This window comes from Xiphophorus couchianus, chromosome 13 (genome assembly GCF_001444195.1).
Source record: "Xiphophorus couchianus chromosome 13, X_couchianus-1.0, whole genome shotgun sequence".
Lineage (NCBI taxonomy): Eukaryota > Metazoa > Chordata > Actinopteri > Cyprinodontiformes > Poeciliidae > Xiphophorus > Xiphophorus couchianus.
In genome coordinates this window covers 29,374,006-29,389,375 of record NC_040240.1, presented here as the reverse complement: position 1 = coordinate 29,389,375, position 15,370 = coordinate 29,374,006, and the positions used below count along the sequence as shown (strand labels likewise).

General features: G+C 38.9%; 1 protein-coding gene across 9 annotated transcripts in view; it reads right to left on the bottom strand.

The window, feature by feature from the left end:
• Window positions 1–9,205: 9,205 nt before the first annotated feature.
• The window catches only part of phactr4a (phosphatase and actin regulator 4a), a 35,364-nt gene continuing 29,199 nt past the window's right edge, over window positions 9,206–15,370 (bottom strand). For all 9 annotated transcript variants that reach the window (XM_028035379.1, XM_028035380.1, XM_028035381.1 and 6 more), the window contains 6 exons: window positions 14,613–14,784; window positions 14,368–14,423; window positions 12,067–12,128; window positions 11,846–11,983; window positions 10,811–10,887; window positions 9,206–9,949 (listed from right to left, as the gene is read on the bottom strand). In XM_028035379.1, coding sequence (XP_027891180.1) covers window positions 9,934–9,949; window positions 10,811–10,887; window positions 11,846–11,983; window positions 12,067–12,128; window positions 14,368–14,423; window positions 14,613–14,784 — 521 coding nt within the window. In that variant the 3' untranslated portion in view covers window positions 9,206–9,933. The remainder of the gene's footprint in view (window positions 9,950–10,810; window positions 10,888–11,845; window positions 11,984–12,066; window positions 12,129–14,367; window positions 14,424–14,612; window positions 14,785–15,370) is intronic.

Here is a 15,370-nt window from a genome sequence, read left to right as displayed (position 1 = left end):
ATTTAGTTTGATGACATTGTTGTTGTTGGTGTTATGTTGTAGTTGTAATGGCTTGTTTTCATCTTGTGCAGCTCTGGTTTCATCCTGACCAGGACGTCCTGGAGAAAAAGATGAATAATCCCAATGGATTTCTGTCCTGGAAAAATAAAGTAAAATTAAAAAAATAAGAATAAATTATTTCTCATGTCTTTAGTATCAGGACCACTTGAGCTGATGCAGATGTAGAAGACAATGTTCCTCAGTTTTCTGGAAGGTGCTATTTGAAGTATGACAATATGACATTCTTTTGTCATTCAGCTGTTTCTTTTTTTTTTTAATCCCCATTCCGATCTGAGGGACTTAGTAAATAAACTGAATTGATGCAGCTCTTTTTAAAATCATTACAAACTTCAAATGTCTGTGCTAAAGCCAGTAGCGTCCACATCAGATAAACTGCAGGGTTGCATTAACTACATAGATCCAGAGCAGGAGCATCAAACAGTGATAGAAACTTAATGACTCTTCCATCAAGTTGGTCATTTAAAGCAACACATTTGCTAGTGAATCCAGAAATCCTTTCTGCCTCTTGGAAACTGATCTTCTGTCTTTAGATTTTCCTGTGTGCTCTCCTCTTCCTCATTTTCAGAGTTAACTAGTGAATTGATATTCTGCTGTGTGATTCTTTCTCCGCCGCCTCAAGAAACACCCAAATGATTCTTTTGCTAATTGTGAGTGGACTGCATTTGGTTTCTGTTTTAATATAGTTTCAAAACTCAATCATACTAGCACAACTACCTGCCATGTTTCTGTTGCTGGCACAAGCCAGGAAAGATAAAGACTTGGTGCCTCCTGTCCAATTCTAAAATACCGTAATAAGTGTGTAATACAGCTTTCAGTATCTGTAGGTATTCCTAAAGCCTCTTCAAGTCCTTTTCAAATATGTTCCAAAGCTGCATTCAAATGAAAATGTGAATGGTTTTCTATTTCTAAGTTTTTAGATGAGATTATGAATTTATGAAACAAAGAGGTTGTACTAAACTTATATAGCTACACCACAGTTATAGCATCTCCAGTAGCATTGTTAGGCAACCTAGCTAGCATAAAACCTGCACTATGCAATACATCAAAAAAAAAAAAAACTCAGAGCGAGACATGTTACCATCAAACATATAAGAGTAAACTAAACTGATAGTGAAGTTAGTAGCTGGTTCAAATGAACAATTAAATAAGTGAAACAGTTTTGAGATGCTAAGATGCTAACGTTAGCTTGTGAAGGCAACAGAAACTTTTGCTATTACTTAAGCTGTAAGTCAATGAGAATTCTTTAAAAGATTAACATATTTATCAGGACATTTCTAGAAGAGAATTAGTTTCTCTACTTCTTTACTTTGAATCACCTGACAATGGCATGTGGTAGTTACAGCACATTTGCTTGACATCAGTGTGAGGTAGTTAATAACATAGGGATGCGTGTGTGTGTGTGTGTGTCTGTGTAGTGGGTGGGTGTGTGTGTGTGTGTGTGTGTGTGTGTGTGTGTGTGAAGGGGTGTTTCTGTCAGAGATTTTTGTGCTGGCTCAATTATAAGCTAATGTTTCTGGATGGATGATATGAACATGTTATTCTTAACTTGCCTGTCATTCAGAGGACTGAGGCTCTGCAGTAGAGTCATCAGCAGGAGTTGTTTGGTTTCTATGCATCTCTGCACTCTTGATGATTTTCTCCCATTCCCTGTTGTTTGTCAATAGCTAATGGAAAAAAGCCTCCAGCGGCAGATGGTGTGTTTGGCCTTGTGCACCTTCCAACCTAAAATGTTCCATTAAGGTTGTTTTCCTCGTGCTCATCTCATGTCTGCAGTTTGTTTGCTAGTAGATTCTCTTAAAATGTTTCCATCTTTTAAGGTGTATCACTGCAACACTGATGCTGAAGAGCAAATAAAACTGTCTTTGGACTCAAGAAGCCAGAGCTATTTGAGTGTTCTGTCTGTTGCTGTAAACTCAGTCCCTGCCTGCAGGGATCAGCGTTCAAAAGCATCACATTAAGATCGAATGGCAATTTGTTCTTTAACAGTTTTTTGTGTGTATAATTTCACATGTAAATCCAGCTTATCTCCCAGACTTTAGGTTTTAACTGGTACGCTGATGCTATGATTTTTTTTAACCTTGATTTTACACTTTTAAAGAAGAATCTACTGTCATGTAGATTCAGGTCTCCATTCGATTCATGTATACAGTGAACCTTTGCCTATTCAAGCCTTATTATTTATGGACTTTTTTTCTGCCACTCCAAATTATTTGTAGGAAACTCACTAATTCCTGAATTTCTTACTTGAGCACATCAAAAATATTCTAAAGAAAATGCAGCATTGGAGGCTGGAATATCTGGAAAAACTCAAAATATTACCAGATGTTTTTGGTCTCATGTCTAGTGCAAATGTCTTAGTACACTTGAAATGAGACAAAACTAACTTACAAGTCACTTTTCAGCAAGTAGGAACAGTTAATAATGGGGCTTGTTGAATTTTAAGTCAATAACTCCCATGTTATAAGATGTTGTAAAATTCCACTCATAATCTACAACAATGTCTTGTTAGAAGGGAAATAAAATGGAACAAGTACTCACAAGTATAACATTAGAGACTTTTAAAAACAAATAAAACAAGGTTCTAAAACTTGCTCAAAAGTAATTTTTTAAGTTTGTTTTGTCTTACTTCAGGTGTTCTAAGATATTTGCACTAGAAACTAGACCAAACATTATTTGGGGATTTTAGTCATTTACAGACTTCCGTGTAAATGGAGTACTGTCATCCAATACTCTTGACAAATTGACATGAGTCACCTTTAGGGTGTGGCTGTAAAAAAAAGAATAAGAGAGGCAAAGGTCAGTGTGTTTCAGAATAACTTAACTAATCTAAGTGATAGAGTTATTAATAATTGCCCAACACAATTATTTATAGTTGTTCAAAGCAAGTCAGACCCTATATACAAAAAATAAATTGACTAAATATTTAGTAAAGAACAGCTCTGTATCGGTTTCCTGGTTGCAGCAGTAAATGGTTTCAAATCGGAGCTGATGGGATTTAAAAATCCATCCTGTGTGACTGTGATTGAGTTGAAAGCCAAACAGTGCTTCAGAAAAGTTCACTGTGGCGTTTCCACAAGCACTCAGATAAACAAGCCCAAAATGAATCCCTGAGAGTGCTATCTACACCCTTCAGAAAATTAAACTGCCAGCTGTGCATCTCCTCTCCAGATTCAGAGCAGAATCAAGGAGTCGCCTTGGACACCGGCAGCATCTCAGGCCCGGCGCTCTTCAGAGTACGGGCCGGAGAGAGAGTCACAATTCAATTATGGAGATATCCGCTGTTAGCAGATTAGTAATTACTTAATTATTAGTCCGATTGCTTTTCCCACAACAGAGAGATCTGTAATGTTTCATTGAAAACGGCCTTGATGTGTGTTATAAACGCAGGAATGTGGGCTGCAGCTGCCCACTCACGTCACGTGGTGTTTATGAAGATTCCTGAAATGATCTGTGAGAGATGAAGGTCTGAACTTTAAATAGTCCAGAAACAAACATCTTTTCATCTAACAAATCAAGTTTTGGTGACTGTTTCCAGCTGGGACTGGGTGAGACGCAGGAACTCAACCAGGACAGGTCCCCAGTCTGTACACAGGTCCAACAACAATGTATACACACACACACACACACACACACACACACACACACACACACACCTAAGGAAAATTTTAGAAACACCAATTAACCCAACAGTTGTCATGCTTAGGAACTGTAAGAGGAAACCAGAGTACATGGACTGAACTTTTCCAATCATTTTGACCAGTTTACATTCGAAGCATCCGGCTTCTGTCAGCAAAAATCCCCAAGGAATTTAAATGTTTCAGGAAGAAAATCAGATGATAATCTATTCAGGATTAAAGCCAAAAGCTTAATGACTACTAAAGGTGTAACATATCAACTGAAAAAACAAACAAACAACAAAAAAACAGCTGGTTAATTTGTTTCTATCAGGACGATGACAGCTTTTATCACTAATTAATCATCTGAAATGATGGACGTGTCAAACACAAAACCTTTGGTGGATAAAACTAGACACACACTTTGACGTCTAACTTTTAAAACTTTCACAGAGACAAACAGTAGAATCTGAATGACCTTCCTCTGTTTAACCTAGACGACTGTTTGCTCAACTCCTGGGGTGATTAGCATGCTAACATATTTTTATTACTTTCTCTTTTGGCTTCTTCTGCACAAGCCAGCAATAGACTTTCCTGTATGCTGGTCTGGAATCAGGGATTTATCATTAACTCATTCATGCCTGCTAATCACAACGTTCTTCTCAACATTACAACAAGCTAAATGTTTCCTAAGCTTTAGGCTCTGAACTAAAGTTTGGTTCCAGCTTATGAGTTATTGATATATTTTGTATTACTATTCCAAAGCATCTTGTGTTGCAACATTTCCACCGTTCAGATTCATTCTTCTGGTTTCTGCCACGCTTAAAAGTTTTAGTGTCAGACGAAGACGACCTGAGCAAATGCAAAAAGCAGTTTTCAAGTTGGATTTTATGCAAAATCCACCTGTTTTTCATATTTTACATCATGTTATCATGTTATTCCCTCATCACAAACATACCTGGAGTGTTGCTTTGATTCTGTTTGTACTTGGGTCCTACTTCTGCTACACACTGTGACACGTTGGGTTAAAAACATCTTTTAATTGTTACTGACAAAAAAAAACACAAAAAAGGATATAAGTAATACATAATTTGGGCTTTTTTATTATTTTTTATATTGTCATATTTTCCAGAGATGCAATTTATGTAATGACACCCAATTAAATAACATTTTCTCGTCTATCACAGTAAGACTTAAAATACATTTGTGTTCATCCCCTCACCTCTTCTTATAATAAGACTCCCTATCAATTCATTGTAAGTGAACATCCTTTAAAAACAACTAATCATCCAAACTTTATATTCAATTTTATGTGTACTACTCTCACTAGCGTCAGAGACTATGGGATGTATTTTCTCTGAACCAAGTGAACCGAGGCAGGGCAAGTCCTGAGATTCACCCCAATGATCAGAACATTGTGGCTAATGAATGGAGCACACACACACACACACACACACACACACACACACCCGACACAGCACACACACACACACACACACACACACACACACACACCCGACACAGCACACACACACACACACACCCACCCGACACAGCACACACACACACACACACACACACACACACACACACACACACACACCCGACACAGCACACACACACACACACACACACACACACACACACACACACACACACACACACACACACACCCGACACAGCACACACACTCTCACATTAAACCTCTGAAAAAGGAACGGGAATGTCAAGGAATCAAAGAGACGCACTAAAGAGAAGGAAACGTTTTCTGAGTCAATAACATGTAGATCTGGTTTTTCTGGCTCCATTAAGTTTCTCACTAAGACTCTGTGCTTCATCATGGAGGAAACAGAATGAAGTGAGAAACACAAACAAATTCAGTTTTATGTTTTTGTGGTTCTTAAGTTGCTCCTTTCTTCTGTTTTTTAAAAATAATAAATATGAGGTTTCTGAACTGGAATTATGTCCATTAAATCTTATTGTTGTGTTGACTGTTAGAAACACCATCCAGCTTATGTCCATTTGGTGTTTTAATCAGTAATTCAGACTATGAAGGCAGATCACAGGTTCATTACAGATATTATCACCACCTGAGTGAAAACAAAATTGAAAACAGAAAAAATAACTTAAAAACTTTGCCTATGTAACTTTTATTACTAAATATATATATTTCTCACCTATTTGTTAAAACTGTTGCTTTGTCATGACAGTATAAGACAAATATTCCATGAAGAAGAATCCAACTCCTCTGCCTTCTCCCAGTGCTGCCAGAAATACAGTCAGAAACAACCAATCAGAGCCAGGAGGCGGGGCTTAGCTCTGTCAATTACTCTTGATTGATCTTTTCACAGATATCATACCATACTGTTATGATATGGTGACAGCTTTAACAAATAAGGAATTATATATATATATATATATATATATATATATATATATATATATGTATAAACGTTACATACGTAAGCTTTAACAGGTGTAGAAATTTCACGGCTAGACTTGGTGATTTTTTTTCAAGGTATCAATTCAAAACTAAAAACGAGACATGCAAACAAACACTTTTTTATTTTAAAAATCATTTCTGCCTTGCAGCCTTCACTTGACAGTTTCAGTTGTTTCTGCCCTTAGTTAGAAAGTCATGGACTCACTCATTTAAACAAATGGTGATTAAATTAGTACAGATTCTTATGTAACCACAAAGCCATTAGTCCTTGTGTGAAATCTGTGTGTGTGTGTGTGTGCGTGGGGGGGAGGGGTGCGTGCATGAACTTTATTCAATAAAATCCTGGACACTAGCTAACGGAGAAGGAGCCAACATTAAACATCAGTGTTTTGTGTTGCTGCACCTCTTTAAATGGATGGACTCATTTCTGCCATTTATAAAAGATCTCATTACCAGATATGAAGCTTAGAGATAGAGATAAGATTTATTTGTCATTGTCATCAACAGATTACAACGAGATTGAGAATCGAGATTGAGCTTAGAGCTATAGATTGAATCAGTTCCTTTTCATCTCAGCGTTTCTTTTAAAAGTTGGTCGTTGGAGAGCAGAACGTGATGGACCTTCAGCCGTCGCCGTCCTGCTTCTTTTGTGTCCATTCAAAGGAGAAAACACCTGATTAGAGATCTCTGCTGATCCAACATTCTGCTCAGCCTATCATAGGCTCTGATTTTCGAATGTGTGGTATATATGTATCAAGTTCATTTCCTTTCCGTTCAGAGTAAAGCAGGCGTGTCCAAAGTCGGTCCTCAAGGGCCGGCATCCTGCATGTTTTTGTTCTCTCCCTGGTTGTAGTAACAACCTTCTCAGCTTGTCAATGTTCTCCTAAGGCCTCTAATGAGCCATCATTGGATCCAGGTGCGTTAAACCAGGGAGAGAACTAAAACACACAGGATGGCGGCCCTCCAGGACCGACTTTGGACACCCCTGGAGTAAAGGATTTGTTGGCGTATTTGTAAAAGTTAGTTTCCAATGAGCCAGGGCTTATCCTAATAAAGTGAAGACCACAGAAAAATGGAGTTCAAATGCAGAGAGTATAAAGATCTGGGGGCTAGGACATGGAACTTTTATAAAAAAAAGAAAAAAAGAAAAGAAAAGAAACGTTTTCTACATATTTGTTAAAATTGTCACTAAATCCTGACAGTATAACATGAGACTGATAATCTATGAAAAAATGAAGCTCCTCCTCCTCCTCCCTGAGTTACTACTGCCAGCTGAAGTAATTGACAACCAATCAGAGTCAAGAGGAGGGTCTTAGTGCTGTCAATCATCCTCATGTACAAATGGCAGAGAAACAACTTACCATTCCTGGAAAACTGTCATTTGGTTGCTATGTAAACTAACTACCTATGCTAGCACTCTCAACAGGCTCTGCTGACGAGAAAAAGTTGTAGTGTAGAAACAGGGCAATGGGGAGGGTGTGAGCAGTGAGTACACAAGAATGATTGACAGCACTATGTTGCCCACCTGAGTGGCCATTTAGAAAAATCCTACAAAAAAAAAAAATAACAAAAACATTTCCCCCAGCTTTTTTTTATATGCCTTAAGAAAATCAAAAACACTTTGGAAAAAAGTAGTAAAGGATCATAATGCATGAAAGGCATACAGTCTGAACGAACGCTTCCTCCTTCAATCAGCGATGTTCTCCATCAGTGCCAAAGCATTTCACTATTACGCAGCACGTCTTTGAGCAGCTACTTAGTTATATGTGATTGTCTACACACATTGCCCACCTTGAAAATGATCAAACCTGCCCTGTTCATCCAGCCTCGGCTCCAGAGGAGCTTAGCAGGGCGGACGTTGCTTTTATGGGCCAGAATAAACCAGCTTGTACTTTAATAGAAAATAGACAAACTTTTATGTAACCTTTCAAATAAAATGTTTGTAGAGAAAAAATAGTGCATTAAAACTACTTTCCCCCCCAAAAGTTACTCAAGTAATGTAACCATACCACCCACTTTTGAACAAAACAAAATTAGAAGCCAATATTTGTTAAACAGCTTAATGTGATTTATTGGCATTAGCTAGTCATTTAGCTAACATTGCCTGCATCCAACAGCATTAATCTCACTCGGTTAGTTTGGGGAGGAAAGCTGAGCTAAATTCTTTGCCTTTTGCTGGTTTGCTGCTATGAATGTAACACAGCAGCAGATCTGCTCAGCAGCAGCAGCAAGGTTACTGCCGCAGAGGTGGAAGACATGCGCGAACATCTGAGCGCTCGCGTTGCGTTTAAAGGTGCTGAAAAAAGTGAGGGAGACAGAGGGACAAATACAGGAAGTGCGGGAACCCTACTGTATCAAATCGATATGGGAATAATAGAAAGTTGGCCACTCTGAGGTAAAAAAATATTTTTAAAAAAATCCCCCAGTAAATCCAACTGTAGTCCTGCATTACATTATAATATGCTACATTGTAAAATTATATATATATATATATATATATATACATGTTCACTCTGAATAATAATCAATACTTTGATAAGGCAAAACCCCCAATAAATTAAAGAGAGAAAATCAGTCTTTTCCAAAACACTTAACCGACAGTGTCCTATGATGTCCACCAGGGTGCGGTATTTTGCAATTGATTTCTACCTGTGGCTGGAGTTTTGTAGCATTTCTATGTGGAAAGTTACGGTATGAAGGCTTCAATTTCTTTAAAAATATTTTTCCTTCGTGTTTTGTTGTCGACTCCTTTAAATGGAATAACAGCAGAAGCACCAGGTCTAGAAAATATTGATTTTCCACATAACTGTAATAAAATCCATATAAAATCCAGCTGTACTGCTCCTGTCTCTACACAGAATAAAGGATAGAAATAGAAATACCTTTTCAACGTCGTATTTTCTTTTTCTGCATTTTTACAGATCAGGAACTTTGTGAAACTGAATCCTGTAAAAGCCCTCTTACTTCAACAGTTCGGTTGGTGATAGTCCTTCATACAACACTGCCCTCATGTGGCCAAGCTCAGGTAACTGCATATTCCAAAAAAACACCAGAGAATCGAAAGAAATAATAGAAACAGAAAGAAGCATTCATAAATCATTGTTTTTTTATTTTCTAATCAGATCGATCAGTTATTCAGTGTTTGCAGACAACACAGCTTACAGGCTCTGTATCAAAAAAAGAAAAAGGATCCGTACCTTTAATGCTCAGAAATGACAACAGAGAAACACTAAACAATTAAAACATGTCAGCATTTCCAGTCAGTAGTTTACAATATAAAGTTTATTAAATCTACATTATTGTTCCATACAGCTGCATCCGCTATAGAGCAGCATATATAAAGTACCATAAAACAGACAGGAAGAGAAAAATATGTACATTTTCCTGCTTTCAAAAATCTCAAATATAAACACAGAATTAAAGGCTAAGTTTTCATTCAACCCCGTTAGGAAGCATAAGGTGCTCTTATCAAAAATCATCTAGTGATATGGGATTGTGATTAACAAAAACAGTCAATCAGAGGCTGGTTCTGAACCAGTCTCATGTTTGGCCTCAGCCTGGTACCAGTGTTCAGGAGCGTTAAGGCAGAACCGGCTCATGGTGAGGGACCCTCTCTGGTTCAGTCACTGAGCCATTGCAATGCCCACCGGCCCACCGGGCCCACCGGGCCCACCGTCTCCTGCAGACTCCACCACAGTCCGACACCATCCTGAGACTCTTCAGGTAGCGTTGGCGCCATCTTCAGGTTACAGGAGGAAATGGGACAAGCTGCTGCTGCTGCTGCTTCCGAAGTGCTTTACATGATGATGTGAGCAGCTAGGGCCGGTGGTATCTGCAGGACGGCACACATGGAAACAGCTGTAAACATGAGTTTCCTCCAAACCTTCCACTGATTCAGTACATTTTATGCGACAGAAAGCAGAACATCACTGTGGCATGGAAGAAAAACGACTCGTAATGTAGATCTGAGGTGTACAATTTTTTTGTCACAAAATATGTCAAGAGAAAATGTCTCATGGGCCCAAAAAGATGAGGGGGAGAAATAAAGAAGAAACAAAATACTAACTTTTCATTTTACCTATACAATAATAAACCAAGTTATATAACTTTAAGTGTGTAAAACTATTTATTTTGTTAGAAAGGGATGTGTAAATTATTGTAGACCCAGAACATTAAGTGTTTTGCCTCATTAAAAAAAGGGGTTTATTTTGTGAATTATTAAAGGTCTCAACTGAAATTTATAAAACATTTTTTATCAATTTTAAGCAATAAAAACAAGATTTAGGCCACTCTTGCATGTAGCCAAATTTGATCAATTCTTTAAAATCAGATCTGGGGTCAGCAAAGCTTTATTAATGTGATATATAAAGCCTGCTCATCAGGTACTTTTGCTGTAGTCAATATTTCTATTGTGAGATTAGAATTTGTCTGTAACTAAATAAAGTCTCCATTAGCATCAACCACTTGTCCTGAAGGGACAGCCCTGATTTGGAGCATTTTAAGTTAAATCTCTCGACCTAGAATCATGTATTGTGTTCCCTCCACTTCACAATGATGAACTACTTTGTGCTACTCTGTCACATCTAATCCTAATAAAACACTAGGCTGTGTAAGAAGGTGAAAAAGTTCACATAGGTATGAATACTTTAGCCAGGCCAACAGTACTGATACTCAGCGTGTGCGGCGGCCTCACCGGGTGTAGATCTTGCTTTCTTCATGGACCTCCATCTCTGTGCTCTTGAAGTCGTTGAGCTCCTTGCGGATGGCGGCCTGGAGGGAACACACAGGATCAGAACCTTCTGGACACGATTCTGAACACTTGTTTTTCACAATGCAGGTTTCAGCAAGTCAAATTTAAGACTTAAGAGCTTTTAGACGTCACATTGAATAAACTTTAAGACCAAAAAACTTCATATATAAGGGATCGAAGTATGATCCTGCAATCAAGCATCACACAAAGCCTCGTGGTGCCAAACGTAAAAGTTGTTTTTTGTTTGTACAGAATGCAAAAAGCCTCATTGGAGTTGTCAACAGAGGTGAGACAGTGATGAAAATAAATATTATCCAGCCAACTGGGAATAGGTTTGCACTTATCCATCATAGACACAAAAAAGCTAGGTAGCAAGGGTTTTTAGCAGCTAGCGGTAGCCTCAACTGTGTCAAGTCACAAAATGCACATGTCTGCACACGGCCCCCTGAAAAAAACCAAAAAAAACCAATAGTATTACTATGACAAATTTTAAGACCTATGATTACTATATTTAAGGCCAATTTGCATTTCCTACAAGGCCTTCATTTTAGATGCATGAAGTTTTAAATCTTTTTAAGGATGCATGGACAGTCTGATATGTGGACCAGAAACTGTCCCAAAAGCAGGAAGCAAACTACAGCGCAGGGCATTCTGGGTAAATACAATCAAAACAAACCCACTAGTCTAGCGGTAGCAGGAGAAATGGGTCATGGTCTTCTATCAGAGAGAAATCCTCCAACCACTACAATCTGACACTACTCTTTTTGTTTCCATTTTGTGAAGAAGGCAGTTTTACTCAGTTTTTTCTTCAGAGGTTTAACAGAGCGAGAGAACCACAGCAGCTGGAAATGGAATAAATGTAGTTTTGGTCCCGATGGAACCAAGTCTACCAGACTATGAGGTGGCTGCTTCCTGAACACCTGACCATCACACGAGGCTTCTGTCAGCAGCGACCGGCTGTGAACTGCAAGGTCTCACCTTGTCAGCAGGAGTGAGTTTGGTCCACGGCTTGTCGGCTCTCCGGTCGTAGTCCTCGGCATGGGTGGACTCCACGTCCTCGTGGAAACGCAGGATCTTCCTGGCCTGCAGCTCAGCCACCGTGGGCCTCTGAGACAGCTGAACGTAGAAGAACAAGGAGGTTTTAGGGCTGGAGTTCAGGAGAATACCTGCTGAACGTACGCTCGCCGAACGTCCCCCACCTTTCTGGTGAGTCTCCGTTTGATCTCGGATCGCTCCAGCCGTCGATCCGTTTCGTTCTTGGCTGTGGGAAGGGAAGACGTTTCATGAGAGGGGAAAACAGAGCAGCCAGTCAGCTAAGCTTCACCTGAGCTGCCGTCCACCTGCTGCCATAATGGAGCTCTGTAAGCACTGCCAAGCTCTGCACAAGGAGCCATGTTGTTCTGATCCCAGCTAAATGGACACCGAGACTGAGCTCAGCCTGACTCGGAGCAGGACTCTGATGACTAAACAAACTGTATTTGAAGTAGTTTGATTTTACAGAAGCTTTTTCCAACAGCTTTAAACGTTCTCCTAAACATGATGAGAAATGCATGTTATTTCAGCACCAACCTCCCTGTGGGAAGAACAGCACTTTCCTTTCAGCTGCGTTTCTCCACAGCCTGTCTGTGCCTGTCCTGACTGGAGCTCTACCTGATGCTACCTGACATCACACAGCTCAAGTCTTTAAACACTTTGTTTCCCGCCCAGCATCAACTCCGGGCAAGAGAAGCAACTCTTAAGCAGTGGAATGACGCTGGAGTTCAGCGTAACGATGCTAAAAAAACACAATAGTGTCAAGTAGGATTGCTCCAAGTTATTTCACCTATATTAAATCTGAATGTCGGAACATAGTTTAACAAAAGACACTCGTAATTCGCTTTTGTAGTAGTTCAAACATCAAGTACAACTCAATATGAACAGCCAATCAGCAGCAAGAAAAGGAAATGGCAGTCCTGGATTGGCTGCTTTGCAAACAGCAGCCAGTAGTGGGACAAGCAGCTCTGAGGCATTTCAGATTCTCAAGCTGCAATTTCTTTCAAATATTTTAGCTATACTCAGAGAAAAAATTTGAATAAATTGGAATTGACTTTCCTCAGAAAAATCTGTGAATCCGGAGTCGTGAATAAGAGGAGGTCCACACAAACACACACTGGTGTGTTGATGGGAGTCCAGGGCGTTCGTGTATAACTTGTACACTTCATGGTCTATTTCACTACAACTCAAACTGATTAAAGCATTTCTTTAGAATTAAAAGTCAACGCAGTCTTACTACAAACCTCTAAAAGCAACGCTGACGTATCAAATGGCTTTCTTGATTAATACACATTTTATTTACAAAAATCAAACCATTAAATTATTGACAGTAAATCGGAAACTTCTTTGTAAGCTGTTTAATTAAATTAAAAAATTTGATTTCTTTTTTTTATCTTGACTAAAAAGGTGAAAACAGCAACTTGTGATATTAGAAACTGATTTATGTATGTACAGATACTGGAGTATCTGCAGGTTTCAGCAAGTCACATTTAAGACTTCTTAAGATATTTTTGATGCCACCTTGTATGACATTTAAGATAAAAACAAATTAAAAATATGGGGATCCTGATGTATTCCAATCAAGCATAGCAAAATTGTGACCCTAGCTTTGTGACCATACTACAGGAAAAAAGCTAGCTGGATAACTTGCTAGCTGGGGTATATTAGCAGCTAGTCTCAAGTAACCTCAGATGCAGAATGCAATTATAATCAATCAATCAATCAATCACATTTTATTTGTATAGCACATTTCAGCAGCAAGGCATTTCAAAGTGCTTTACATCATATCAAACACAGAAATACAAAGCAACATAGAATCAACAATCAAAACACAGCATTAAGTCAAGTTCCATCAATAAATTTGTAATTGATCACATTTCAAATACAATCCTAAACAGGTGGGTTTTTACTTGAGATTTAAAAGAAGTCAGTGTTTCAGCTGTTTTACAGTTTTCTGGAAGTTTGTTTCCAAATGTAGGCATGTGATTCACACTTCTGCCAGACAGAAATGTCCAGTGAAAAATGAAACTCAATTAAATAGTCCTGATTTTCCTAATTTAAGACCTTTGATTAACATATTTAAAGCCAATGTAAATTATATTACTGTAATAAATTTAAGCCACCCTAAAGCTTTAATTTCAGAAACATGAATTTCAGACTTCTTAAGTGTTTGTGGTTACATCCTGACCCTCTGGCGAAGAACACAGCTCATTTTGAGTTGCCTTCACTTAGTAACAGCCTTCACATCGAAGAGTGTTATCAGTCACTATTTAGCAGAACTAATAAATTCACTGATTGAAAGAACTCAGATTTTTTTCGTACTTAAAATTACCAAAAGAATGGTAATGAAAGGTAAACTGGGAGGAAAAGATGAAACTATGAAACTTAAGAAGTCATTGAGGAACTGATCTTTTCCTGCAGATGACATATTTAACTGTAATGTGAAGGACGGACAAAGTGAGTCTCACCTTGAAGAATGTTTCTCTGCTCCAGCTCTTCCGCTGTAGGTCTCTGACTCAGCCGCCTGAAGATAAGCAACATATTTATCCATCAGTCATACAGAAAGTCAGTTCATCTGTCAAGTCAGTGAAGAATGCAACATTAGTGCAGTGCATCTCTGAGGTGGAGGAAGGAGAGTAGAAAAACAGATGGTATCCTGTCTTGTTGGGGAGGCAGGTGGGCGTGTGTGTGTGTGTGTGTGTGTGTGTTTTACCGTGTGAGCGTGGTGCCGATCTTGTTCCTCACAGCCACCCACTGCTCCCTGTTGCTCCAGCTCATCCCCTCCTGGTTCTCCTGGCCTTCCCTCTGTTCTCGCTCATACTTCTCCTGCCTCTCCAGCTTCAGAGCCAGCGTGTCTTTTCTCTGCACACGGCTCGCCAGCCCACCTGTCAGACACCAGACCCCCGTATTAATACAGACAGGGGTGGAGGCCGGGCGTGGCTATTACAGGCTTTTCTTTAAAGGGGCAGTATTATGTGATTTCCAGGCACATACTGTCAGTTTATAGCACAAACAAATAACTATGTTACCTTCAGTTGTTACAAATATGAACTTACGGTAAATTAAATTTTACTTGAAATTGGGCCTCTGTCTCTTTAAAAATGCTTCTCTTTGTTTTACTTAACCTTTATTTCACCACATTGACATTTAAAATCTCTTTTGCAAGAGAATCCTGACCAAGACTGCATGAAGAACATGGAGATTAACAGAAAAACTAACATCTTCATAAATAAATAAATTAATTAAAAGATTCCCCAGTCAAAACATTTCCAGATAGATGATTCCTTCTGTAACTCAGTAAGAACATCCTTAAAAACATTCAGTGCCACCAGCTCCTCTAAGTTCATGTATTTCTGCAACAGAAAACTAACATTTGCTGGCAAAGTTCCACCAAGTGTTTGCTAATTGCTGCTGGATAGTCTGAAGGAGCTGAGTGGGGGCATCGTCAGAGAGGGCTGCTCTGTGAGGAAG